Source organism: Nycticebus coucang, chromosome 18, assembly GCF_027406575.1.
Source record: "Nycticebus coucang isolate mNycCou1 chromosome 18, mNycCou1.pri, whole genome shotgun sequence".
Classification (NCBI taxonomy): Eukaryota; Metazoa; Chordata; class Mammalia; order Primates; family Lorisidae; genus Nycticebus; species Nycticebus coucang.
This window is the reverse complement of record NC_069797.1, coordinates 64,879,212-64,906,381: the sequence shown is the minus strand read 5'-3', so window position 1 is coordinate 64,906,381 and position 27,170 is coordinate 64,879,212. Positions and strand designations below refer to the sequence as shown.

The 27,170-nt window shown below is 40.8% G+C and overlaps 1 protein-coding gene across 3 annotated transcripts in view; it reads left to right on the top strand.

The window, feature by feature from the left end:
- The first annotated feature begins 350 nt into the window (after positions 1-350).
- Positions 351-27,170, top strand: part of SMURF2 (SMAD specific E3 ubiquitin protein ligase 2) — a 131,075-nt gene continuing 104,255 nt past the window's right edge. For all 3 annotated transcript variants that reach the window (XM_053570814.1, XM_053570812.1, XM_053570813.1), the window contains exon 1: positions 351-857. In XM_053570814.1, the coding sequence (XP_053426789.1) occupies positions 806-857 (52 nt within the window). In that variant the 5' untranslated portion in view covers positions 351-805. The remainder of the gene's footprint in view (positions 858-27,170) is intronic.

Here is a 27,170-nt window from a genome sequence, read left to right as displayed (position 1 = left end):
CGGTTCTAACCTTGCTCGCCACTGCCTCTCAGAGCGCCCCGCACGCACTGGGTGTCTAATAAATGCAGTCTGTCCTGCATGGGCAAAAGCTTTCCCTTGAATGGGCAGAACACTAAGCCTTCCAGGTGCCGCGCCGCCCCCGCCCCAAGTTCCGGGTGGGACCCCAGGTGCCTCGCACACCTTGCCGGACCGCGGCCGCCCAAGCCGAGCCCGGCCTCAGTCCCCGCGCCCCGGGCACCCAGCGCGCGCCCGTAGGCCCCGCCCCGGGCCGCCGGCCCCGCCTCCCGCCTCCTCCCCGCCCCCCGGAGCAGACGAGTGGCAGCAGCGGCCCCAGGACCCGGGTCCCTCAGACAAGAGGGCGGGTGGAGGAGGAAGCGGCTGATCCCGAGTCCCGCTCCGGCGCCGCCGAGCACCGCCCGCCTCAGCCGACCAGCCCCGTCGGCTCCCGGGCCTCACCGAGCCGAGAGGAGGGAAAGGCCGCGGCGGCTGCGAGGAAGCGTCGGGGGCGCGGGAGGAGGCGGCGCGACCGGCCGCGGCTGCTGCTTTGTTGTGCGGCCCGGGCCGAGGAAAGAGAAGTGGGAGGAGGGGGGAGCTCGGCGTCCCGCTCCCTCCGCGGCTCATGGCGACGACGCTCGGCACATCCGGGACCCTCCGGCCGTGGCGGCCGAGGCGCCGGCTGCTCGGGCCCCAGCCCCGGCCGCTGTGGTGACTCTGCCGCGCCTCGCGGTCGCCCCCGCCCCGCCCGCCGGCCCGCCGCCCCGCCGCCGCCGCCGCCGCCGCCCCCGCCGCCCCCGCTGCCGGGGACATGTCTAACCCCGGAGGCCGGAGGAACGGGCCCGTCAAGCTGCGTCTGACAGGTGAGGGGGGCCGGGCGGGGCCGGGCCGGGCAGCCGCGGGTGGGCGAGTGGGCGGGGGGTGCCTGTGGCCTTGGGAAGGGCCGGGGTCGCGACCAATAGTGAGGTGGGGTCGGGCGCGTGGGAAGGCCTAGTTCAGGGACAGCAATCGGAAAACCACTCTCTGTGATTTGGAAATTCTTTTAAATAAAGCCAAAGGTAACTCGGGGGTCTGTTGTGGAGGGGAGGAGTATACCGGTTCGAATCGCAGGAGGATTTAAGGTCTGAAAGTCTTGGCGGAGGAGCCCGACTCTCTCTCCGGGCCTCGGAGAGCAGCCTTTGGGCTGCTGCCCAGGTGGGATAGTGGAGGGGATAGGAGCTCGCGTGGCGAGGATTATTGAATCCGGTTGCTGACTGCGCGCAGTAAACACTCCTTAAAGATGGAGCGCTTAACGGGAGGGTGTGTATGTGTGTGTTCCCGGGTTGTTAACTTGTACACCCACTTATGCCCGCGTGCAAAAACCCTTACTCTGCTGCCGGCCACAGCAGCCAGTGCCACACACTTTAAAAGCACGTCTTTGGGAGGAAAGGAGACTGAGGTTGACTTTTTCCGGTGTGTCTGCCTGATCCGACGACTCAGGCTCATTGTACGCTGTGTTTTGGAAGTGTTTGATTGTAGGGTAGCATGTTTTGGGTTGTTCCTTGTAGGCCGCGGAACTTATGTCCTTGCTTCTAAACTCCTGACCTGCTTTAAACACACATTTTTTTTTTTTTTTTGGTACATTTCTAAGTATGTGCTCATACAAACTTTCAAGCGAACTTTCTCTCACTCTCCCCACCCTCCTCCTTCCCTTTTCTAAATGGAAAAGAATGTCCGGAGGGGTTGCCAGATAGAAGACTACTTACTAAGTGTTTATGATTCCAGGTGCACGAAATCTTTAACGTTACAGGTACGTTTTGCTTACAGTGCCATTTTTGGTATTCTTATATAGATATGTCGCTCCAATTTTAGGAAAACTTAGATTTGGTTTGAGAAGCGTTTTTGAAATCGGTGTCATCAGGCTAGTTTCACCATTTACCATTAATAAATTGTCCACGTTTATATTAGGATGAGTGGTGAGAAAGTTGATTTTCCTTACAGGGTTTGTGTGTATGTGTGCACGTGTCCTAACCAACTGTAGTGATGTTGGACTTTGAGATTTATATGGACTAATTTTGTAGTTGAGTGTTTGTGTGTCATACCCCAGTCCCTTGGTTGAACTGAGTAGAAACTTACAGTGAATTTGGTATGTGAGAATTTAGCTGAATATATATTGGCTGCAAGTTTAAAAATGTATTACTTTCACGGCAGTTTTGCTTTCCCTGGGAAAAATCGCAAAGAATCATTAACTGAGTGGTTCTTAATGGAAAACCTGTATTGGGGGATGCTCGTCTTTCCTCTTCCCCCAATTCGGTATCTTATTTTGGGGGGAGTCAGTGGAAAATTTTATAAGGGATCCCTTATTTGTTGCTGGTCCTGTCTGGAGTCTGCTCCCTATCAGTGATCTCGGGAAGAACCTGTGATCCCAGGTGTGTAAAATGCACCAGAAATGGGCTGTTTACTTCCCTAGGCTACATACATACAGAGAAAATGAGGGAGAAAACAGGGATTCTGATTTTCTATAGATAAGATGAGTTTTGAGGTTTTTAGTATGACTCAATAGATTTTAAAGTGTTTGTCTGTGGTTTCCTTACTGCATATGATACTTTATAAGAGTTTGTAAGTAAAATTTGATAGACAAGATTACATTTGTATTTTTAGGGGGAGAGGGAACATTGAACTAAATTTATAGTTATTTTGTTTTTGATTTTTTTCTGAGGAATTTTAAGTACTCTGTATCCCTGAATTGTAAAAAGTTTGAGATATTCTCAATTTTTAAAAACCATTGGGAATTTGTCTCTGAATAGTTTTCTCTTAAAATTTGACAAATATTAAAAACGCTATCCTCTCTCCTTTTGTTACATATGGTAGAATCTCTTCTGTTTTGCCAGGAAAGTTAACATATATTTTTTTCATTTTTGTTCATCATTTACAAATTAGATGGTATAGGTTTTAACAAATAGATCTCAAGAGCTGGATTCAATTAGCAGCTTTTTAGGACATAAACATTAAAGGGTTAGATGGAAAAGATTGTTTTGACTGACTGGATAAATGACAGGACTCTGTTTGATGTGCGTCCAGGAATTGGTCTGGAGCTGGTGCCCAACTTCTCAGTCCATCTTGAAAAGCCAAATAAAATATTTAACCTAGGCCTCATTTTGTTTTAAAAAAAAGTTGATTCTTTGTTAAGACCTTAAGAAATGTTTGGCATACCTTTAGACTAAGTGTTTAACAGTTCATTTAGATCCGGATTCCCTAATAGAGGAAAAATCACTGGGGAAAAAAAGAAGGACCTATCCCACAGTGATGTTTTATTTGGTTTACAATACGCTTGGGCTGTAAGATTGTTTTAAAATTGTTGTTCTTTTCTTTGTTTAAGTTAATACCATATTAGTATTTTAAATTTATGGGAGTACCTTTGATTCTAAGGTCCTTTATGAACTATAGTTATTCAGTTATATCCTTAATGTAGAATTGCCCCTTTACTGAAAAGTGTAAACAGTTCTTGCATGGTGACACACACACACACATTCACTGAAGGAGAGGAAATATTTGAGCCATGAAATCTCTGCCCATAACAGATATTTGACTTTTCCACCTATTATTCCTAAAACCACAATTCAGTGAACTCTGGTACTTGCTAATGCTAAGAAGGCAGGGCTAATTTTATTCCAAAATTGAGATTCCTCCTGCCATTGATGGTTAAACTCTGAATTGGTCCATTAAGTTACTTCTGTTGTTCTTTATGACACATTAACACTTGATCATTAAAATGGGTTGTATGGGCTCGGCACCTGTGGCTCAAGCTGCTAAGGTGCCAGCCACATACACCTGAGTTGGTGGGTTCGAATCCAGCCTGGGCCACCAAACAACAATGATGGCTGCAACCAAAAAATAGCCGGGCGTTGTGGCAGGCGCCTGTAGTCCCAGCTACTTGGGAAGCAGAGGCAGGAGGATTGCTTGAGCCCAGGAGTTGGAGGTTGCTGTGAGCTGTGATGCTACAGGCACTCTACCCAGGGCGACAGCTTGAGGCTCTGTCTCAAAAAAAAAAAAAAAAAAAAAAAAAGGGTTGTATGGTAATGCTATTAACTTCAATGAATATTTCCAGAGCAAATTAATTATAAAGTATATAATTTGCACAGCATTATACTTACATTACTATGTGGTGTAGGCATTTTTCACAGTGGCTTGGATGAAAAATATATTTGGTTATAGTTAAAACTTTGGAGTAATTGTTTATACTAGTATTGTTTTTTCCAAAGACTGGAAAAAGCAGTTTAGTGTAATTTTTTTTTTTTTTTTTGTAGAGACAGTGTCTCACTGTACCGCCCTTGGTAGAGTGCCGTGGCGTCACACGGCTCACAGCAACCTCTAACTCTTGTGCTCACGCGATTCTCTTGCCTCAGCCTCCCGAGTAGCTGGGACTACAGGCGCCCGCCACAACGCCCGGCTATTTTTTTGTTGCAGTTTTGGCCGGGGCTGGGCTTGAACCCGCCACCCTCGGCATATGGGGCCGGTGCCCTACCCGCTGAGCCACAGGCGCCACCCAGTTTAGTGTAATTTTTAATATTAAAAAATTTTAGGTATGGAGAAATAAGACTACTTGTCTAGAACATTTATTTCAGACTTTTTTGTAAATTTAATGTTTTTGTATTTAACATACTCCATGTTATTAATTTACAAAACACTTAGGTGGTTAACTTTGTCTATAATGTAAGGAAATTTAACTTAAAAAATCTCACATTGGGCTGGCAAGGTGGCTCTTGGCTGTAACATTGCTTCAGGAGGTTGAGGTGGGAGGATTGCTTGAGGCCAAGAGTTGTAGACCAGCCTGTAAAACATATCTGGATCATGTTTTAACAAAAAAAAAAAGAAAGAAAAAAGCAAAAGAAAAATTAGCACATGCCTGTAGTCTCAAGTACTCAGGAGGCTGAGGTGGGAGGATTGCTTGAGGCCAAGAGTTGGAGGTTATAGTTTGCAGCACTTCAGCTGGGGCAACAGCTTTAAAACTGTTTAGCAGAAAACTAAATTCATTTTAGAAATGTTAGTATCTTGATAATGTTTCACTGCATATTTTATTGGTTCAAGGCTTAAAAAGTTGCAACCTGATTATATCCTACAGATTTCTAAGTATGAATGTGACTGTACACTGCAATGACTTTTTCTAGGGCTGTTGGAGATTTGAATGTCTCTAATTCGTTTTATTTTCTTGGTTTCTGAGGAGGGAGCCAATGTGGTTTAGCTCCTTCCTTTTGCCTTAAATTTTCTCTTCTAGTCTAGGACAGGCTGTAGAATATACCCAGGAGCTTGATGTAGTGTGGTTTTCATGGTGAGTAAAATGTGTGTGTGTTTTTTTTTTTTTTTTTTTTGTAGAGACAGAGTCTCACTTTATGGCCCTCTGTAGAGTGCCGTGGCCTCACACAGCTCACAGCAACCTCCAACTCCTGGGCTTAAGCAATTCTCTTGCCTCAGCCTCCCGAGCAGCTGGGACTACAGGCGCCCGCCACAACGCCCGGCTATTTTTTGGTTGCAGTTTGGCCGGGGCCGGGTTTGAACCCACCACCCTCGGTATATGGGGCCGGCGCCATACCGACTGAGCCACAGGCGCTGCCCAATGTGTGTGTGTTTTAATCATAGTTTCTACTTTTTTCTTACTGGTTGAGCTATTACTATCACAACATACTAGCATCTCATTTATCTAGCATATAATTTAGCATATTTCGCATATAACTAAATTTTCAAGGTAAATGAAGGGGCACACTTAAGCACATAAGATTTTTATTTTAGTTGGTTTTAGATAAGTCTTTTTTTTTTTTTTTTTGTGGTTTTTTTTTGGCTGGGGCTGTGTTTGAACCCACCACCTCCAGCATATGGGACCAGTGCCCTACTCCTTGAGCCACAGGCGCTGCCCGGTTTTAGATAAGTCTTAAAGATGTAGTATGTTCTTCTCTTTTCAAATAAATTGTTGCGGTGGTGTACTATGCAGTGCGAAGATATTTTTATGGCCTGTAGAGAGAAACTTTTTGAGTCTGGCTAAGTGGTAATAGGTTGCTTAACTTTGTTCTTACTGGTTTTTCTCTTTGTCCTCACTTTTGTTTACTATTACTTTCTCTAAGAATGCTGGACTTTTGAAATATACTGTTGTAATCAATGCTGTGTCTATAAGACTGACATGTATTGAATGCTCATTGAGCGCCAAACACTGTGTCGAGTTTACATCTGTTATCACTTTTAGTTCTCACAGTAGCTCTGTGAGGTGGGACAAACTGAAGCTTGGAAGGATTAAGTACATACCCAAGTTGTCTGTATAGAAAGCCTGTTACAAACTTATTTTTTATTTATTTATTTTTTTATTTACTTTTTTTTTTTATTGTTGGGGATTCATTGAGGGTACAATAAGCCAGGTTACACTGATTGCAATTGTTAGATAAAGTCCCTCTTGCAATCATGTCTTGCCTGTTACAAACTTATTAGAATTTTTTTTTTTTTTTTTTTTGTTTTTGGCCAGGGCTGGGTTTGAACCCGCCACCTCTGGCATATGGGACCGGCGCCCTACTCCTTGAGCCACAGGCACCACCCAGAATTTTTATGATGAAATAAAATAAATATATTCCATTCATTTGGAATTACCCTTGTGCCTAGCAAACCTTGCTCATCTTTTTGAGACTCACCTCAAGGATTACCCTTACCCCTAGAACTTTCCCTGACCCATTTAGCCTCTCCTTTGTGAATGTTTTTTTTTTTTTTTTTTTGTAGCGTCAGAGTCTCACTTTATCACCCTTGGTGGAGTGCTGTGGCATCACACAGCTCACAGCAACCTCCAACTCCTGGGCTTAGGCGATTCTCTTGCCTCAGCCTCCCGAGTAGCTGGGACTATAGGCGTCCTTTGTGAATGTTAAAAGGCTCTTCTAGTATCAGACCTAACTTAATGATAAGCATTTATTATTTATATGTTTTAAGCTCCATGAAGGCAGGTTCTTTGTGTCACCATGGATTGAGACCTTTTTGGCATTTTATTGAATGTTGGAAAGATATAAGTAGTTCTGTGTTCTTTTTAAAAATGTTCTTCAGGAACTAGGGCTGTAGTATATATGTTTTCTTTATGGTTAATGCACTGGGTTTGAGTGGCAGAAGGTGAGGCTATACACAGGACCAACCTAGTTAGGACGTTGTTATAGTTTGCCAGGATTTTTTTTTTTAAGATGGTAGAAATCATTGAAAGATTTTAAGTTTTGATATACTTATTTGCTCTTCAGAAACAATCTGGGAACAATATGGAGGATAAACTGGAATGGAGCTGTAAAGACTGGTTTAGGATAACCGGTTAAGAGGATTCATAACCATTGCTCAGATTTTTTTCTTGCTTTACATTTATTTCCAAACCTTGGGGTAAATAACTTTTTTAAAGAGACAGGGTCTTACTCTATCACCTAGGCTGGAGTTCAGTGGCTCAGTTGTAGCTCACTGTAACCTCAAATTCCTGGGCTCAGGATCCTCCTGCCTCAGCTTCCTGAGTAGCAGGGTACTATGAGCATGTGCCACTATGGCTGGCTGAGTTTTTATTTTTCATTTTTTGTAGAGATGGGGTGTCTTGCTAGGTTGCACAGTCTTGATTTAAAAAAGCAAAAGGAATATTTTCTTTTTTGTGTCTTTTGAGACAAAGTCTCACTATGTCACCCTTAGTAGAGTGCCATGGCGTTACAGCTAACAGCAACCTCAATCTCTTGGGCTTAAGCGATTCTCTTGCCTCAGCGTCCCAAGTAGCAGAGACTACAGGCACCCAGCACAATGCCTGGCTATTTTTTTGTTGTAGTTGTCATTGTTGTTTAGCAGGCCTGGGCAGGGTTTGAACCCGCCAGCCCTGGTGTATGTGACCAGCACCCTAGCCACTGAGCTATGGGTGCTGTGCCTTAAAGGAATATTTTCTTTTCTTTTTTTGGCTGGGGCCGGGTTTGAATCCACCACCTCCAGTATATGGGGCCTGCGTCCTACTGCTTTGAGCCACAGACGCTGCCCGGAATATTTTCTTAAGATGTTCCCATAGAAGTGTTACTGAGTTCAAATCTGTGGATCTTTTTAAGTTTTTTTTTTTTTTTTTGAGGCAGAGTCTCAAGCTGTTGCCCTGTTGTGGCGACATAGCTCACGCAGCCTCCAACTCTTGGGCTCAAGTGAGCATCTTGTCTCAGTTTTTCTAATTTTAGTAGAGACAGGGTCTAGATTTTGCTCAGGCTGGTCTGGAACTCCTGAGCCAGGCAATCCACCTGACTCAGCCTCCTAGAATGCTAGGATTACAGGCGTGAGCCACCGCGACTGGCCTCTTTTTAAGGTTTTTGATGGATTTTTTCCCCTTAAATGTGCCTAGTTACAGCAGCAGAAGATGAATTTCTCTTCATCTACTGATGGTGGGAAGAATAGTATCCCTTCTTATTCTATTACATGCATTGGCTCTTGTTTTTTCAGTTCTTTTCTAATTTCATGGAATATACTGGTACTATTTAAACATTCACTTGTGAAGTTGAATATTTTCTTGTCTGTTGACTAATTACATTTCCTTTTGTTGACTTGTTTGGCCTTGTCCTAGTTATCTTTTAGGACTTTAGTTTTTTTTTTTTATTAATTTGTTTGTTTTGAGACAGAGTCTTGCTCTGTTGCCAGGGACAGTGTACCATGGCTTCAGCCTACAGCAATCTCAGACTCCTGGACTCAAGCTGTCCTCTCGCCTAAGCCCCCAGTAGCTGGGAGTAAGGGTGTAGCAAGGAGTAGCCTTGACACCTGGCTAATTTTTCTAATTTTAGTAGTGATAGGGTCTTACTTTGCTCCGGCTTGTCTTGAACTGCCTAGCTCAAGTGATCCTCCCACCCAGAGTGCTAGGATTTCAGGCATAGCCATGTTGGCCAGCTCAGTGTTTTTCTTGTTGATCTGCCTGATAACTTAAAAATATATTAATCTGTTGTTATATTTGCTACAAACATTTCCATCGTCTATTATTTGTCTTTTAATTTGGATCATTTGGGACATGCAGAAATACGTTATTTTGGGAATCAAATCTGTCCAACTTTTCATTGGTTATTCCTATTACTTGTATACTTAGGCCTTTTTCTTCAAGAAGCTTGGCAAATAAGTACCTTTTATTTTAGTGTTTTCTAAAAAAATGGTTTAACAAACTACTTCCTCCAAATTGCTATTTAGTTCTCTCATTATTATTTATTGACCAATTCTTCTTTTCCAGAGTGATGTGATAATCTTTTCGGTTATGTTAAATTAGGTACAAAGATCAGATCCCTCTCTTTGTTCATTGTCATACTGTTTTTCATAATTGTTGCTTTATAATTTAGTTTAATATTTTCATTGGACCCACAACTTTTTTGCTATTTATTTTTTCTTCCACATAAACATTAAACTTGTTAATCTTTGAAAGTAATTTCATTGGTATACTATTAAAATTGGATTTTTTAGGAAAAGGAGATATTTAAGTATAGTTTTCTTACCTAGGACTATGCTATCTATATTTTTACATTTATTTAAGGTTTGGCCCATATTTCTCAGTATAGTTTTATAATTTTCTTCTTGAGTTTTAATTAGTTGCAGCTAGTTTATATTTGTGGCATTTACATTGTGTTTTCTCATTTTAGTTATTGTATTTTGGAATGCAGTTATGTATTTTTTTTGCTTAATTAGAACACTAACCCTGTTAATATTTTGTTTGATGCTGGTTTTCTCGGTTTCAGTCAGTATCTGGTGATTTTTACAGTTGATTATCAAGATTTACAATTTTTCTTAACTTTTAGATTTTCCCACTAATGTACAAATAGTTGAACAAAGTAAGGATTATTATTGTAGAATGGCTTCTGAAGGCACTGATTCTTTTGTAACAAAACACATTTGATACTGTATTAAGAAACATCAAAACATATCAAGAGTTTGGTGGTTTTGTTTTGTTTTACATTAAAAATTGGCATAAAGCTTAAATTTAAAAATAAGTCTTTTTTTTTTTTTTTTTTGTAGAGACAGAGTCTCACTATACTGCCCTCGGGTAGAGTGCCGTGGCGTCACACGGCTCACAGCAACCTCTAACTCTTGGGCTTATGGGATTCTCTTGCCTCAGCCTCCCGAGCAGCTGGGACTACAGGCGCCCGCCACAACGCCTGGCTATTTTTTGTTGTAGTTTGGCCAGGGCTGGGTTTGAACCCGCCACCCTCGGCATATGGAGCCGGTGCCCTACTCACTGAGCCACAGGCGCCGCCCCAGGTGTGGTGGCTCATGCCTGTAATCCCAGCATTTGGGAGTCTGAGGTGGGTGGATTGCTTGAGTTCACAGGTTCAAGACCAGAGTGAGTAAGAGCAAAACCTTGTTTCTAAAAAATAGCTGGGCATTGTGGCGGGCACATGTAGTCCCAGCTACTTGGGAAGCTGAGGCAAGAGAATTGCTGGAGCCCAAGAGTTTGAGGTTGCTGTGAGCTAAGACAGGCGCCCCCGACACTCTGTGGAGGGCAACAAAGTGAAACTCTGTCTTAAAAAAAAAAAAAAAAAAAAAGTCTTGATGTTTCATTTTTAGGTAGGAATTGCTGTATATATTCACCAGGGCATTTCTTTCCTAAAGGTTTCCTCATGGCTCCTCATAGCCAGTTGTCTTCTCCCATTCCCAGAACTTGTCAACCAGTGATCTGCTTTCTGTGGCTATAATTTTGTCTTTTGTAGAATTTTGTGTAAATGAAATCATATAATCAGTAGTCTTCTGTGTCAGGCTTCTTTTGTTTAGCATGATGCTTTTGAGTTCTATCCATGTTAGGTATCCTGTACTTTTTATTCTTGAGGAATATTGCAGTGCATACCAATTTGTTCACAAATACCCACATTTGTTTTTAGTTTCTGGCTATTATGAATAAAGCTACTATGAACATTTGAGTACATGGCTCTTTGTAAACATGTTTTTCTTTTCTTTGAGTAAATGAGTGGAATTGTTGGGTTATATTGCAAGTGTGTGTTTTAACTTTTGAAATGTCTGCTAAACTTTTAAAAAGTTGTAGTTTTATACTTCCACTAGTAATGTAGAGTTCCATTTGCTCCCTGTCCTAGCCAGCACTTGATAGTCTTTCATTTTAGCCACTCTAATTGGTATGTACAGATATTTAATTGTACTTTAATTTCCACTTCCTTCACGGGCTTATTTGTTGTTGTTCACGTAGTCTTTGAGTGTCTGTTCAAATCTTTTACTCATAGTTTTAAAATTGGATTGTTTTCTTGAGTTTTGAGAATTCTTAATGTATTCTGGATACAATTTCTTTATCAGATATATGTCTTACAAATACTTTCTCCTATCCTGTAGCTTTTTCCTTCCTAATGATGTCTCCAAGAAGAAATTCTGAGGGTTGATTAGGCCAGTTTATCAGTTTTTTCTTTTGGCTCTTATTTAAGAAATCTTTTTCTGACTACGTGGTTCTAAAGATTTTTCTCCTGTGTTTCATCTGCCTACTTATAATTCTAACTCTTATATTTAAGTCTGTGATCCTTTTCAAGCTAATCCTTTAGTATTATGTGAGAAGTAAGAGTAGAGGCCTCCTGCCCCCACAGTAGGTATTAAAATTTCCCAGCACTATCTGTTGAAAATACTTCATCTTTTGCCAGTAGATGGCGATATTTCTGCACTGGTAAATGTCAAGAATGAGCAAAGGCCTGCAAAACTGAAGCCCGGAAGACTAGAACTGAAGAATTAGAAACTGTGAAAGGTCCAGATGTGAAAGCTACAAATGAAAATTCATGCTTTAGGGCAGCGCCTGTGGTTCTGAGTGAGTAGGGCGCTGGCCCCATATACCAAGGGTGGCGGGTTTGAACCTGGACCTGGTCAAACTGCAAAAAAAAAAAAAAAAAAAAGAAAATAGCCAGGCGCGTGGTGGGCGCCTGTAGTCCCAGCTACTCGGGTGGCTGAGAAAAGAGAATCGCCTAAGCCCAAGAGCTGGAGGTTGCTGTGAGCTGTGATGCAATGGCACTCTACCGAGGCGACAAAATGAGACTCTGTCTCCCAAAAAGGATTTTTTTTTTTTTTTTTTTTTGAGACAGAGCCTTAAGCCGTTGCCCTGGGTAGGGTACCGTAGCATCACAGCTCATAACAACCTCCAGCTCTGGGCTTAAGAGATTCTCTTGCCTCAGCCTCCCATGTAGCTGGGACTACAGGCGCCCAGCACAACACCTGGCCATTTAAAAAAAGGATTTCTTATACTACACAATCAACCAGCCAATCAGCAGCTAATTTTTAAATAGCCTTCTATGTGCAAAGATTTGGGTGACCTAGGAGTTGTGAGAAATTAAAAAAAAAAAAAAAGAAAATCCATGCTTTAGTACAAGGTACAAGATTTCTTTCTTTCTTTGTTTTTTTTTTTTTTTTTTTTGTAGAGACAGAGTCATACTTTTTCTCCCTCGGTAGAGTGCTTTGGTGTCACTCAGCTCACAGCAACCTCTAACACCTGTTCTTAGGCAATTCTCTTGCCTTAGCCTCCCAAGTAGCTGGGACTACAGGTGTCTGCCACAACGCCCGGCTATTTTTTTTTTTTTTTTTGTAGAGACAGGGTCTCACTTTATGGCCCTCAGTAGAGTGCTGTGGCCTCACACAGCTCACAGCAACCTCCAACTCCTGGGCTTAAGTGATTCTCTTGCCTCAGCCTCCCGAGTAGCTGGGACTACAGGCGCCCGCCACAACGCCCGGCTATTTCGGCTATTTTTTTGTTGTTGCAGTTTGGCTGGGGCTGGGTTTGAACCCGCCACCCTCGGTATATGGTGCCGGTGCCCTACCCACTGAGCCACAGGTGCCGCCCTAGTACAAGATTTCTTATGTAAATGCTTTAAATGCTGCATGTGGTAGGAGCAGATACAAAAGTTCTTTTTACTTGTTAGTGTTGCCTATATTAATTAGTTCTGTTGTTACTTTTGTATAATTGTGTCATCAGGCTTTAAATTTATTGATTGGCTAGATTATTCAAAATCATATTAATCCAACAATATAAATAAGATTAATAGAGCTTTTTTCTTTTCTTTTTCTTTTTTTTTTTTTTTTTTGTAGAGACAGAGTCTCACTTTATGGCCCTCGGTAGAGTGCCGTGGCCTCACACAGCTCACAGCAACCTCCAACTCCTGGGCTTAAGCGATTCTCTTGCCTCAGCCTCCCAAGTAGCTGGGACTACAGGCGCCTGCCACAATGCCCAGCTATTTAATAGAGCTTTTCTACAATTGGACTTTGGGAATTTTGTAAAGAGGAATGGAAAAAGTCTTTTAAATTTAAGAAGAGTGAAGTGGCATTTGATACATTCAAAATAGCACCTCAAACAATTGGATACATAGTATATCTTTAGTAAATATTTGTGAATTAAAGAATAATGAAATTAGGTGGGGCTCAGTGGCTCCTGTCTGTAATCCTAGCTTTTTGGGAGGCCAAAGTGGTTGGATGGCCTGAGCTCAGGAGTAGAGACCAGCCTGAGCAAGAGTGAGACCCTGTCTGTAAATTGAATATTGGTGGGCTCGCATAGTGGTGGTGGCTGTGTAGTGGCAGCGTGGCCATGACGTCAGCGTTCACAAAGGTCAGAGACATCTTCTCTGTGGCAGGCCTGCCTTCACCAAGCTCTGGGAGCTGACCATGCAGCTGTATCCTGTGGCCGACTCTTCCAATGCTGGATACATGAGCCTGGATGGGCACATGGACACAGAGGTTGAACGCATGGACTCAGTCACAGACATGGACCCTCTCCAGGACAGGGACAGATAGATGTTAGTTTCTCTTTGTGCCTAGCTCAGCATGGAGTAGGTGTTAACAAATGATTGTTGAATGAAAACAAAAATTGAGTAATGGTTCTCATGCCTAATTCTGTATTCTTAAAGTGGAGCCCCCAAACTGTGTAAACTCCAAGCTTCAAAAAATCTGAATGTGCCCCAGGATATATAATAGCATCAGATTAAAGTTGTTCAAGAACTGTGTCGTCTTTTAAGCATGGGGAACTGAACAAACATGTTTGTTTCTGCTGTGTTCCAAAACCCCTTTCAAGGAAAGTAAAGGGATAAAAACAGCATACATCTACAAGAGCAGAAAGGAGACGACAACTAAGCGATTTCAGAAAATTTCAGGAAGATGGAAGGGGGTTGGAGTAGTTTATCAGAGAAAATAGAATATAAATAATCTGCATTGTATATGTACATATAAAGGGGGATACCATGTCCTTGCAGGATTCCAGCCTGTTCTATTACAGATCTTTAGAAAGACTCAGGGATTGAAGGGACCAGTTATCTCTGTGGCACAGGTGAGATATGAGGTTTAATATTTGTTCTGTATACACTTCACTCTGGTCTGGCAGCTGACTGTTCTTCTCTCACTCTCACAAAAAGGTAAAGATTTATCTTGTGGAGAAGGTTAACCAAACTGGCTCCAGGCCCAGGGATACATGCTACTGTAGAAGGTGATGGTGAAATGCCCATCTGAAAATGGGGGAACTGGCTACATCTTAAATGGTGAAACTTGAAGCCCCCTTGCACTGTTAAGACCCAAGAACACTAGCAACCAGTTATGTTTTTTCCTCTTTATAAAGAAATCTTTTCTGTAAAAAAAATTGGATGGTTCCAAAGAAAACATTTATAAATACTGATACATGGAGTCTCCCAATGAAACAGCCAGGTCACCCTGCTAGACGTTCTACAGTGAAAGCAATCAGTTACCCCCCAGTGGGAGAGAGGAGGGACTTGCCACTTACTTGTTATACTTTTCATTATTTTCATATTAAAAATTAGAAATGGCACTGACTTCTTAACAGAATACCAGAAGGGAGAATATAGTGGAGCATGCTCTCAAGTTCTGAGGAAAGATGTGAAGGCAAAATAAAGGCATTTGGGAGCATGCCAGATATCCAAAAATTATATTCAGTCATCTTTTCTTAGGAAGCTACTGAAGGAATATGCTCATCAAAATGAGGGGGCATACTGTGAAAGAGGAATACTAAGGTGATTGTTTTCTTATATAGAAAGGGAAAGGCAGAGAATAGCAAAGGGAAATCCTGGGATAAACAACCTAATGGGAAACCAGTCCAGAGGAGACTCTGAAATCCTGTGCAGTCTGTGTATCTTTGCTTGGGGGAGTCTCTTGTTTACAAATGACCCAAACCGAAACTTGTGAAAATGCAGTACCAGCAATTAACATTGTAAGATTTTTAGTGTTTTTGACAATTTTTGTAAGTGAGAAAAACCACATGCTTTTTTTTTTTTTTTTTGAGACAGTCTAAGTATGTCACCTTGGTAGAGTGCCTTGCTGCCTTTGGCATAACAGTTCACAGCAACCTCCAACTTTTGGGTTGAAGAGATCCTCTTGCCTCAGCCTCTCAAGTAGCTGGGGCTACAAGTGCTCACTACAATGCCTGGATATTATTTGTTGCAGTTGTCATTGTGTGTGTGTGTTTTTTTTTTTTTTTTTTTAAGCTGGCCCGGGCTGGATTTGAACCCGCCAGTCTTGGTATATGTGGCTGGTGCTGTAACCACTGTGCTGTGAGCATCGAGCCAAAACCTTATGCTTTTAAATTTTTGAATTTAAAAGTCTTTTATTAGGCTGGGCGTAGTGGCTTATGCCTTTAATCCAGCACTTTGGAAGGCCAAGGTGGGTGGATCACCTGAGCTTACGAGACCAGCCTAAGCTAGAGCAAGACCTCATCTCTAAAAATAGCCAGGCGTAGTGGTGGGTACCTGTAGTCCCAGCTCCTTGGGAGGCTAAGAGAAGAGAATTGCTTGAGCCCGAGAGTTAGACGTTTCTGTCAGCTATGACGCCCCAACACTCTACTGGGGACCACAAAGTGAGACTCTGTCTCAAGAAAAAAAAAAGTGGCTTGGCATCTATAGCTCAGCTGCTAGGGCACTGGTCACATACACTGGGGCTGTCAGGGGCCTGCCAAACCACAATGACAGCTACAACAAAAAAAATAGCCAGAGTTGTGGTGGGCACCTGTAGCCCCAGCTACTTCGGAGCATGAGGCAAGAGAATCGCTTAAGCCCAAGAGTTAGAGGTTGCTGTAAGCTGTGATGCCATGGCACTCTACCGAGGGTGACATAGACACTGTTTCAAAAAAAGTCTTTTATTAGTGAAGTTTATTACTTGTACTGTTAGGCACTTTTTTCATTTTCTCTGCTTTGTCAATTACCTTATAACTTTATTGTTAAATTTTTTGCTTATAGAAACACTGATGTTTTAGTGCTGGCTGAGATCCAGCTAACCTTAACCTGAGAGATGTAGACCTTTAAGAAGTCTGTCAATTGGCAATTATGAGGAATCCTGTGGGTTGTATATAAAATTGGATATGTAAACACTTTTTCCCCCGATCATAGGGTCATAGGGTCCAACTTTTTTCTTTCTTTTTTTTTTTTTTTTTGAGACAGACTTTCACTTTGTCTCCCTCAGTAGAGTGCTATGACATCACAGCTCACAGCAACTGCAAACTCTTAGACTTAAGTGATTCTCTTGCCTCAGCCTCTCAAGTAGCTGGGACTATAGGCGCCTGCCACAACACCTGGCTATTTTTTGTTGTTGTTGTTGCAGTTGTCCTTGTTGTTTAGCAGGCCCAGGAGGGTTTGAATCTGGCTGCCTTGGTGTATGTGGCCTGCACCCTAACCACTGCTCTATGGGTGCCAAGCCAAGTCCAACTTTTTCATAGCACAGAGAAGTTAAGTGACTTATTCATCAGTGGTTTCCTGACATTTTTGATGTGCATTCTACAGTTACCCTGTTTTCAGGGTCCTGAATTAGTGTAGTTTTGGTTAGGTGATCACTTAAAAATTTTTTTAACTGGCCAGGCATGGTTTCTCACACCTGTAATTCTAGCACTCTGGGAGGCCAAGGTGGGTGAATTGCCTGAGCTCACCAGTTCGAGACCAGCCTCAGCCAGAGGGAGACCTTATCTCTAAAAATAGCCTGGTGTGTGGCAGGTGCCTGTGGTTCTACCTACTTGAGAGGCTGAGGTAAGAGAATCGCTTAAGCCCAAGAGTTTGAGGTTGCTGTGAGCTGTGACAGCATAGTACTCTCTACCGAGGGGGACAAAGTGAGACTGTGTCTCAAAACAAAAATTTTTTAACAGTATATATAATAATTAAGATGAATCTAATAACTGATAGGAGTTTCTCTTTAGTGTGATATGCTGTGACATCTTTTAAAAAAATTCAGATTAATATGAGGGGACAAATGATTAGGTTACAGTGTTTGCATTTGTTAGGTGACGTTCCGGTTGTAGTTGTGTCCTGCATCCAGAAGATGTTCGATATACTTTACATTGTGCCCATTAGGTGGGAACCACACCCATGCCCCTTCTACCTCCTCCTTACTCTCCTCCCCTCCTCCCCCAGCTTGAATTGAGTTGTTCTCTTGTGTGGGCCTGTATTAGTTTGTCTACTGGCTTCATATTAGTATTGAGTACATTGGTCTATAACATCTTCTTTTTAAAAAGTTCTTTTAGTAGGGCAGCACCTGTGGCTCAAAGGAGTAGGGCGCCGGCCCCATATACTGGAGGTGGCGTGTTCAAACCCAGCCCCAGCCAAAAACTGCAAAAAAAAAAAGTTCTTTCAGTAAAGATGGGGTCTTTGTTATTCAGGCTGAAGAGCAGTGGTGCAAATCATAGATCACTGTAGCCTTGAACTCTTGGGCTCAAGTGATCCTCCTATCTCAGTCTCCTGAGTATCTGGGAGTATAGGAATGCACCACTACACCTGGCTAATTTATTTATTTGCTAATTTATTTTTTTTAAGAGATGAGGTCTTGCTCTGTTGCCCAAGATGGTCTCAAACTCCTGGCTGAACCACTGCACCCAGCAAAGCATCTTAAAATGTAAAAAATAAGTGACTAACCTAAAATAGACATTTTTTTCCTTTTTTTTTTTTTAAATAGACATTTCATGTAGTCCTTAGCATTCTGGAAAATAGGATTTTTACTCTTTTCTGTCTGTGAAGAAAAAAGTTCTAGGAAAATTCTCTTTTTTTTTTTTTTTTTTTTGAGACAGAGTCTCATTATGTCGCCCTCTGTAGACTGCTGTGGTGTCACAGCTCACAGCAACCTCTAACTCTTGGGCTTAAGCGATTCTCTTGCGTCAGCCTCCCAAGTAGCTGGGTCTACAGGTGCCTGCCACCACGCCTGGCTATTTTTTTGTTGTAGTTGTCATTGTTGTAGGCAGGCCCCAGGTTAGGTTCAAACCCGCCAACCCTGATGTATGTGGCCATTGCCATAACCACTGAGCAACAGGTGCTGAGCCTCTAGACAAATTCTTTTTTTTTTTATTGTTGGGGATTCATTGAGGGTACAATAAGCCAGTTAGACAAATTCTTAAAGTATTAAAGTCTTCATCTGTCTCTCACATTTTTGTATTGTTTTTAGAGGAAGGAGTGTTTAGGGACAACTTTGAGGTTTTGTATTGAAATTTTTTTCTAAAATGTAAATCCCCTTTTCTGTTAGTAATAACCTTATTGACCATTTCAGGATCTTCCAATCTTTGTAGTTTGAATATCAGTTTGAATGCATTTTAGTATTGAACCCTTAGCAATGTAGGTAATTTGATTGAATACCCATTATGTGCTCTCAAGCTTTTAGTTAATTTTGGAGATAAAGCTTACGGACTATACCTTTCTTTAAGGGCTTAATATGTCCCTTGAGCTTAATGATTTATCTTTCCCTGTTTTACTAGATTGGAACCTACTCAAGAGCAGAGATTTATCTGATATAATGTCTATCAAGCATATAAGAGAATTCAAAGCATTATTTAATAAGGAAACCTGAGTTTGAATCTATCAGGATAGATTCCAAAAGTTGAAATGATTGTCAGTTTTGCTTTGAAGAAAGTTTCTCAAAGATGCGCTCTTCTTCATAATGTTGTGTTTGTTTTTAAGTTAGAGGGTAGTCCCTCTTGCATTCGAACCTCCTTCAAAACTCCTTACCCCATGTGATGTTTTTCACTTGTATTGTCATTAGATGTCCAGAAAAAAGATGTCAAAAATTTTTTAAAAAAAAAAGAAAGCAAAGAAAAATTGAAACCAAACAAGTCAACAACAACAACAAACAGAGCAAGTACTGTGTGAACATGTGGAAGTCCATGCCCTAATAGAGTTGCAATTTTTTATTCTTCTATAGAAAAAAAAAAAGATTGTCAGTTTTGTAACTTAGAAAACAAAACAAAACACCTGATTATAGGTGCCTTATGCCTATAATCTTAGCACTTTGCAAGGCCAAGGCAGGCGACTTAAGGCCAGGAGTTGAAGACCAGCCTGAACAAGAGTGAGATCCCTATCTCTACAAAAAAACAGAAAAATTAGCTGGGTATGGTGGTAGTGTGCCTGTAGTCCCAGCTACTAGAGAGGCTCAGGCAAGAAAATTGCTTGAGCCCAAGAGTTTGAGGTTGCAGTGAACTATGATGATGCCATAGCACTCTAGCCTGGGCAACAGAGTGAGAATCTGTCTCAAAAAAAAAAAACAAACAACTGATTACAAAACAGTATTATATACATTTTAGACATTTTGAAAATTACCATAAAGTGCTAGAAAAATAAACTATTACCTGGTGATTACCTTGTATTTTGGAATATATTATAACATTTTCTTTGTTTTTAAGTCTGTGGCCTAGGAATGTGCTTTAATAGGAAAATTACTTTCTTTTAAGTTTAAAAATATGTTTATATTGTTACACAGTCAAGGAATTTTTTTGAAGTTTTAAATTCTACACAATGAGGGGGAAAGATCAGAGATGCCTTGGAGTAGTGTTATTCAGCCCCCTCTGTGTAATCAGTTATCAGTTTTCCTACTTTGTAAGTTGCCATCTGCTTCAGTAGAGGATACTTGTGATTTTTGCCTGCCTATCCATTCCTTTTTCTTTTAACTTTATCTTACTTTTTCTTTTGGGAACTTCTGCCCCACTCCCAGTCTAGGTAATTCCAGTGGTCTATGCTCAATCCCTTAGATTCAAACTGTTCTAATCTTCAAGTGGAGAGAGAGAACAAAATCAAAAGATACAAAATTCTAAGTGTGGGGAGGGGAAGAAAAGGAACTCTTGAGGTCAAATTGTGACTTGAATGATAGGGTAAGGAATCTGTACTTTACTTTTTGGTTTTTTATTGGTGGGGAGGAGACAGAGTCTCACTCTGTTTTCCAGGTAGAGTCCTGTGGTGTCAGCGTAGCTCACAGGAACCTCAAACTCCTGGGCTCAAGTGATCCTCCTGCTTCAGCCTCTCAAGTAGCTGGGACTGTAGGCTCCCACCACAACACCCAGCTAATTTTTCTATTTTTAGTAGAGACAGGTTCTGGATCTTGCTCAGGCTGCTCTTAGATTCCTGCGCTCAAGTGATCCTCCCACCTCAGCCTCCCAGAGTGCTAGGATTACAGGTGTGAGCCACCACACATAGCCAGGAATCTATATTTTATACGGTAGGAAGTCAGGAGTTAGTATCTAACATTTCCAAGCATGGGAGGAACCTGAATTATAGTTGATTGACCATTCTTCCCAGTCCAATTAATTGTCAACCCCTACCATTTCTCCTTTGAAATCTGTTAGCCCATCTCTTCTTTTTCCATTTTTACTCATTCTTCTACCATAATTCAGTCTTTTTGACATCAGACTGAGATTGTTGCCATAGTTAACAAACATATGGTTTCTTTGTTTGGAGGCTTTTCTTCTGTACTCCACTATGGGCATCACTATCAGATTATTTTGCTTTATTTATTTATTTTTTGAGACAGAGTCTCACTTTGTTGCCCTCAGTAGAGTGTGGTGGGGTCACAGCTCACAGCATCCTCCAACTCCTGGACTCCAGTGATCCTCTTGCCTCAGTTTTTTTCTATTTTTGTAGTAGAGATGGGGTCTCACTCTGGCTCAGGCTGGTCTTGAAACTGTGAGCTCAGGCAATCCACCTGCCTTGGCCTCGTAGGATTATAGGCGTGAGCCACCGCACCTGCCCTGATCAGATTATTTTGCTTGGATCATCACTGCTTGGAAACCTTTAATAGCAGCTCCCTATTGTTTTAGGGTTTCTATTTGCCATTGTAGTTTTAGCTGGCCCAGGCCGGGTTTGAACCCTCCAGCCTAGGCCGTGCCCTACCCACTGAGCTACGGGTGGCACCTGTTGGCAGGATCTGATCCAGGTGCCTTAGACTGTCTTTCAAGCTATTCCAATCATTAACCCCAATCTATCTTTTTCATTTTTTATGAGACAGTATTACTATGTTGCCCTCGGTAGAGTACTGTGGTGTCATAGCTCACAGCAACCTCAAACTCTTGGGCTTAAACGATTCTCTTATCTCAGCCTCTCAAGTAGCTGGGACAACAGGCGCCCACCACAACGCCCAGCAGTTTTTTTGTCGCAGTTGTCGTTTCACAGGCCACGGCCAGGTTTGAATCCGCCTGCTGCCTTGCTGTGTGTGGCCGGCGCCCTAACCACTGAGCTATGGGCGTCAAGCCTCCAATCTACCTTTTAAGCCCTATCTTTTTTCTTTAATTTAACCTAGTTTCTAGCAAACTTGGAATATTTCTATTCATCCTCTCATATATCTATCTTTTTGCATCTTTTAAATTAATTTTGTTTTTTTGTTTTTATGACAGTCCTTTAAGGAAGATGTATGTTTCTTTCTTACTCCTGAGTTATCCTTTTTCTAGTCTCTACCTAATAGTTAAAAGTCATACCCATCCTCAGGGTTCCATTAAAATTATATCTTCCTGGGCGGCGCCTGTGGCTCAGTCGGTAAGGCGCCGGCCCCATATACCGAGGGTGGCGGTTTCAAACCCAGCCCCGGCTGAACTGCAACCAAAAAATAGCCGGGCGTTGTGGCGGGTGCCTGTAGTCCCAGCTACTTGGGAGGCTGAGGCAAGAGAATCGCTTAAGCCCAGGAGTTGGAGGTTGCTGTGAGCTGTGTGAGGCCACGGCACTCTACCCGAGGGCCATAAAGTGAGACTGTGTCTCTACAAAAAAAAAAAAAAAAAAATTATATCTTCCTGTACAGCTTCTTAAAATAATTTAGAAGCTAATTTGAGCTCTTCCCGCTGAAATCTTAGAACTCTTTGCTTTTACTTATGGCACTTGTCATGTAAGTTAAAATGTCTATCATTTTAACTGCCTTCCTGGATGAGAATAGCTTAGTTATACATGTGGTGTTTATTTTACACACACACAGTGCCTTCATATCCTTGTGTGCTTGAAGATATTTGTTCTGTGAATTGAGTTTTCTTATTTTGAACTACTTTTTGTGTTGATAAAGCATATTTTGATAATTAAGTTTAACTCTGTTTAGCAACGATATGTAACTGCTTTGTTTTATCATGACTTCCTAACTAGACTCTAAAATACCGAAGAGCAGGAAATATGTAATGTGTATAGTTTCACAATTCCTCTACAATGTATACATAATATTTTTAGTTTTTTATAATAATACTGACATGTTCCTATCTAGCATTAAATATTTGGACTTACAACTTTCCCAATACCCTCTATAATTTTAGAATCTGTTTCTCAGAATCCTAAAAACATCCATATTTGTACAAAAAAGAAATAAGCAGAGATATGTAATTTCTATAGCTTTCAATTAGGTTATAAGAAAACAGGTTCAAGTAGTCTTTTTTTGGTACAAGCACAGTATGATTTCTTCTTTCTTTCTTTTTTTCTTTTTTAGACAGACTCACTTTTTCACCCTCAGTAGAGTGCTGTGGTGTCATAGCTCACAGCAACCTCAAACTCTTGGGCTCAAGAGATCCTCCTGCTTTAGCCTCACTAGTAACTGGGACTACAGGCACCTGCCTCAGCGCCTGGCTGTTTTTAGAGATGGGGTCTCACTCTTGCTCAGGCTGATCTTGAACTCCTGAGCTCAAGCCATCCATCCACCTCAGCCTCCCAAAGTGCTAGGATTATAGGTGTGAGCCACTATACCCAGCCCTGATGCCCTTTTCTATTAATGTGATTTTAATTCTTCTCTGTTTAAATAGGCAAAGCTAATCTACTTGAAATAGTTGTTTTAAGAAAGTATTCTATGATATATCTTTTTCTTTTCGTTTTTGAAATCTGAATTTGATAGGATAGTTGTAGTTTTATCACATGTCTTGTCATAATGTGTCCTTTGTAATTGTCACTTAGTATAGTTAATATGTAGTACATCATCCTTCATTTTTTTGGTGCAGTATGTTGTTTTAGAATTACATTTTTATACAAACAGCAGTTGAGTTTTATCGAGTATTCTTGTATGTAGTGTCTTTGTTTTTGCTTAGTAATTATTTTTCTGAAAGTGAAGGAAAAATCAGTACTTTCTGTATGGTAGTATCTTGCTAATCATCTTGGATTTTTTTTTTTTTGGACACAGACTGTCAAGCTATTGCCCTGGGTAGAGTGCTATGGTATCACAGCTCACAGCAACCTCAAACTCTTGGTCTTAAGTGATTCTCTTGGTGCCTCAGCCTTCCAAGTAGCTGGGACTATAGATGCCTGCCACAATGCCTGGCTATTTTTTGGTTGGAGTTGTCATTGTTTAGCTGGCGTGGGTTGGGCTTGAACCTGCCAGTCTCTGTGTATGTGGCTAGCACCCTATTCACTGAGCTACGGGCGCTGAGCCCATCTTGGATTATTTGAATATATAAATAAAAACATAAGGACCTGTGACAAAAATATGCTTGTCTGGTTTTATAACAGATTATAATATGGAATACAGTGGCAAATATAATGTGCTTTTGAAGTGAAATTGGACAATTTGTGTTCAATTCAGAGTCTTTAACACTAGGAGGCAAACAACAAAAGAAACAATGTGATTAAAAATAAATAATATTGGCTCTTAATCATTACTTAAAAATTTTTCATATTAATATGAAGGGACAAATAATTAGGTTACATTGTTTGCATCTGTTAGTTAAGGTCCCTGTTGTAGTTGTGTCTTGCACCTGGGAGGTGTGCTGTATACCCTCACGTTGTGTCCATTAGGTAGAAGCACACAAATTCCTCTCCCTCCTCCCCCAACTTGAATTGAGTTGTACTTCTATGTGGGGGCCTGTGTTAGTTTGTCTGTTGGCTTCATATTAATTAGTATTGAGTACATTGGATGCTTGCTTTTTCATTCTTGTGATACTTTACTAAGAAGAATGTGTTTCAACTCCATCCAGGTTAATACAAAAGATATAAAGTCTCCAATCTTTTTTTATGGCTGAAATTATTTCATGTTATACATATATAATAGCTTATTAATCCATTTATGGGTTGATGGGGGCTTCTTTATTTTTTAAAACTGCAAATATATTTTTCTATTGTGTGATACAAATTTTTGAAATCTAAATTATTAAAAAAATGAGAAAATAATTGTTCTAATTTTTATTGCTTTTTAATGACACAAGTATTATGAATCTATGCTCTCTGTAAAAATTTCAAACAGTATGGGTATATATATAGAGAGAGAAAGAGAGAGAGAGCGCGCAAAATGTATAGACAGGTTCCTCTTACTACGTCATTTTATTTTCTTCCCTAGAAGTGGTCAGTGTTGATTGTTGAGTGTGTAAATTTTCTAGATTTGTTCTATGCTTTTGACTGATAGACACTCGTATAGTGTTTTGTTCTTAATAAAACAAGGGAGTAGAATAATACTGTACTAAGTGTTCTGTGATTTGTCTTGAAATTATTCTTTTTTAACCATAATATAGAGAGTATGAAATATTGTGTAGCAATTAAAAATAGATGACTCTTATCTTCTGTTGGTGAATATTTAGATTGTCTCTATTGCTGTTAAAAATAGTGACCCAGTAAACACTCATGTGTGAGTATCCTTTGGTTAATGTTTAAGTAGTTCTGTAAAATGCATTCCTAGGATTGAAATTGCTGAGTCACAGAGTAATTCTATTTTGAATATTGTAAGATACTGCGAAGTTGCCCTTCCCAAAGATTGTATAGTGCAGTCAGTCCTCACATAATGCCATCAATAGGTTCCTGGAAACTGGGACTTTATGCAAAAGGATATATAATGAAACCAGTTTATCACAGGCTAATTGATATAAATAAGAGTTAAGTTGATATAACAAGAGTTAAGTTCCTATGACATATTTTTGGTAACAAAAACATCATCAAACTTATAAATAAAGACCCAGAACTCTTATTAAACATTGAAACAGGTGTAAGCTATACATACATTAAGAAAGATAAATAAAAACAAGGTAATGATTAACCCAGCTTTTGGTGAACCAGTGAGTGATGGGTGGTCCTGGTGGTAGTAGGCTAAGTCAAGAAATAGATGTTTGCAAAGCAAAAAGTACCTCCTACAACCATGTATAAACGAATGAATAAATATGTTGTGCTTGCTGAGTGCTTTCATACTGCATCATTCATTATTGTGTATTTGTACGATTATCACAAAGTTTATGAATTTTTATTTGACAATCATTGGTATTCTCTCATTCATTCATCTTCTAACTCACTTACTTCAGGGTCTCAGGTGGCAGGAGCCTTTTCTAGTAGCTCAGGGCATAAGGGAACCAGCCCTGGCCAGGATGCCATCTTATCCCAGGGCACGCTCACTACACCTACATCACTCAGACTGGGACCACTTAGACACATCAGTTCTCCTAACGTGTACATTTTTGAGATGTGTGAGGAAACCTGAGCACCCAGAGAATACCCATGCAGATGTGGGGGGAACACGCAAACTCCACCCAGAAAGTGGGACCAGCTGGGAATAGATTTTTTTCTCTCATAGATGTTATAACAAAACATTTTTTCATGGACCTGGTGTGTTAATTTACATTCATGGCCATGCATACAAAAAATGCCTGTTTCTTTGTAACCTGGAAAATTCTGAGTTTTAACAGATCTTTTTGCTTTTTGCCAATTTGGTGAGTTAACAATGTTACCATGATGTTTGATTTCTTTTATTAACATGGCGATCATAGTTTTAATTTTTTAAAAAATTAAAAAAAAATCATAGCTGTGTACATTAATGTACTGGTTTTACATATAATTTGAAATACTTTCATCAATCTGGTTAACATAGCCTTCACTGCATTTTCTTAGTTATTGTGTTAAGATATTTATATTATACCCTTAGTAGATTTAACATGTTCCCTTGTAAAACGCACTGTAGGTGTGGTCCCACCAATTACTCCTCCTTCCACCTAACCTCCTCCCTCCCCTCTCCTCCCTCCCCTCTTTCTTCTTCATCTTGGGCTTATAGCTTTCATATGGAAGTGTGGGTGTTTATAAATTAGTTTCATAATAGGGATGAGTATATTGGATACTTTTCCTTTCATTCTTGAGATACTTTGCTAAGAAGAATATGTTCCAGCTCCATCCATGTAAACATGAAAGAGGTAAAGTTTCCATCTTTTTTAAGGCTGCATAATATTCTATGATGTACATATACCACTTATTAATCCATTCATGGGTCGATGGGCACTTGGGCTTCTTCCATGACTTAGCATTTATGAATTGGGCTACAATAAACATTCTGGTGCAGATATCTTTGTTATAAAGTGATTTTTGGTCCTCTGGATATATACCTAATAGAGGAATTGAAGGATCAAATGGCAGGTCTATTTTTAGATCCCTGAGTGATCTCCAGACATCTTTCCAAAAGGAATGTATTAGTTTGCATTCCCACCAGCAGTGCAGAAGTGTTCCCTTTTCTCCACATCCACGTTAACATCTATGGTTTTGGGATTTTGTGATGTGGGCTAATCTTACTGGAGTTAGATGATATCTCAAAGTGGTTTTGATTTGCATTTCTCTGATGATAAGGATGATGAGCATTTTTTCATGTGTCTGTAGGCCGTGCGCCTGTCTTCTTCAGAGAAGTTTCTCTTCAAGTCCCTTCCCCACACTGAGATGGGAACACTTGTTCTATTCTTGCTAAGACGTTTGAGTTCTCTGTGGATTCTGATTATTAAACCTTTGTCAGAGACATAATCTGCAGATAACTTCTCCCATTCTGAGGGCTTGCTTTACTTACTGTGTTCTTGGCTGTGCCAGAAGCTTTTTAGTTTGACAAGTAATGCATTTTTGGTGTTGCTTCAGTTGCCCAGGGGGTCCTACTCATAAAATATTCTCCCAGGCTGATTTCTTCAAGTGTTTTCCCTGCACTTTCCTCTAGTATTTTTATAATATTATGTTATAAGTTTAAATCTTTAATCCAGTGAAGAATCTATCTTATTTAACGGTGAAAGGTGTGGGTCCAGTTTCACTCTTCTACAGGTCACCAGTCAG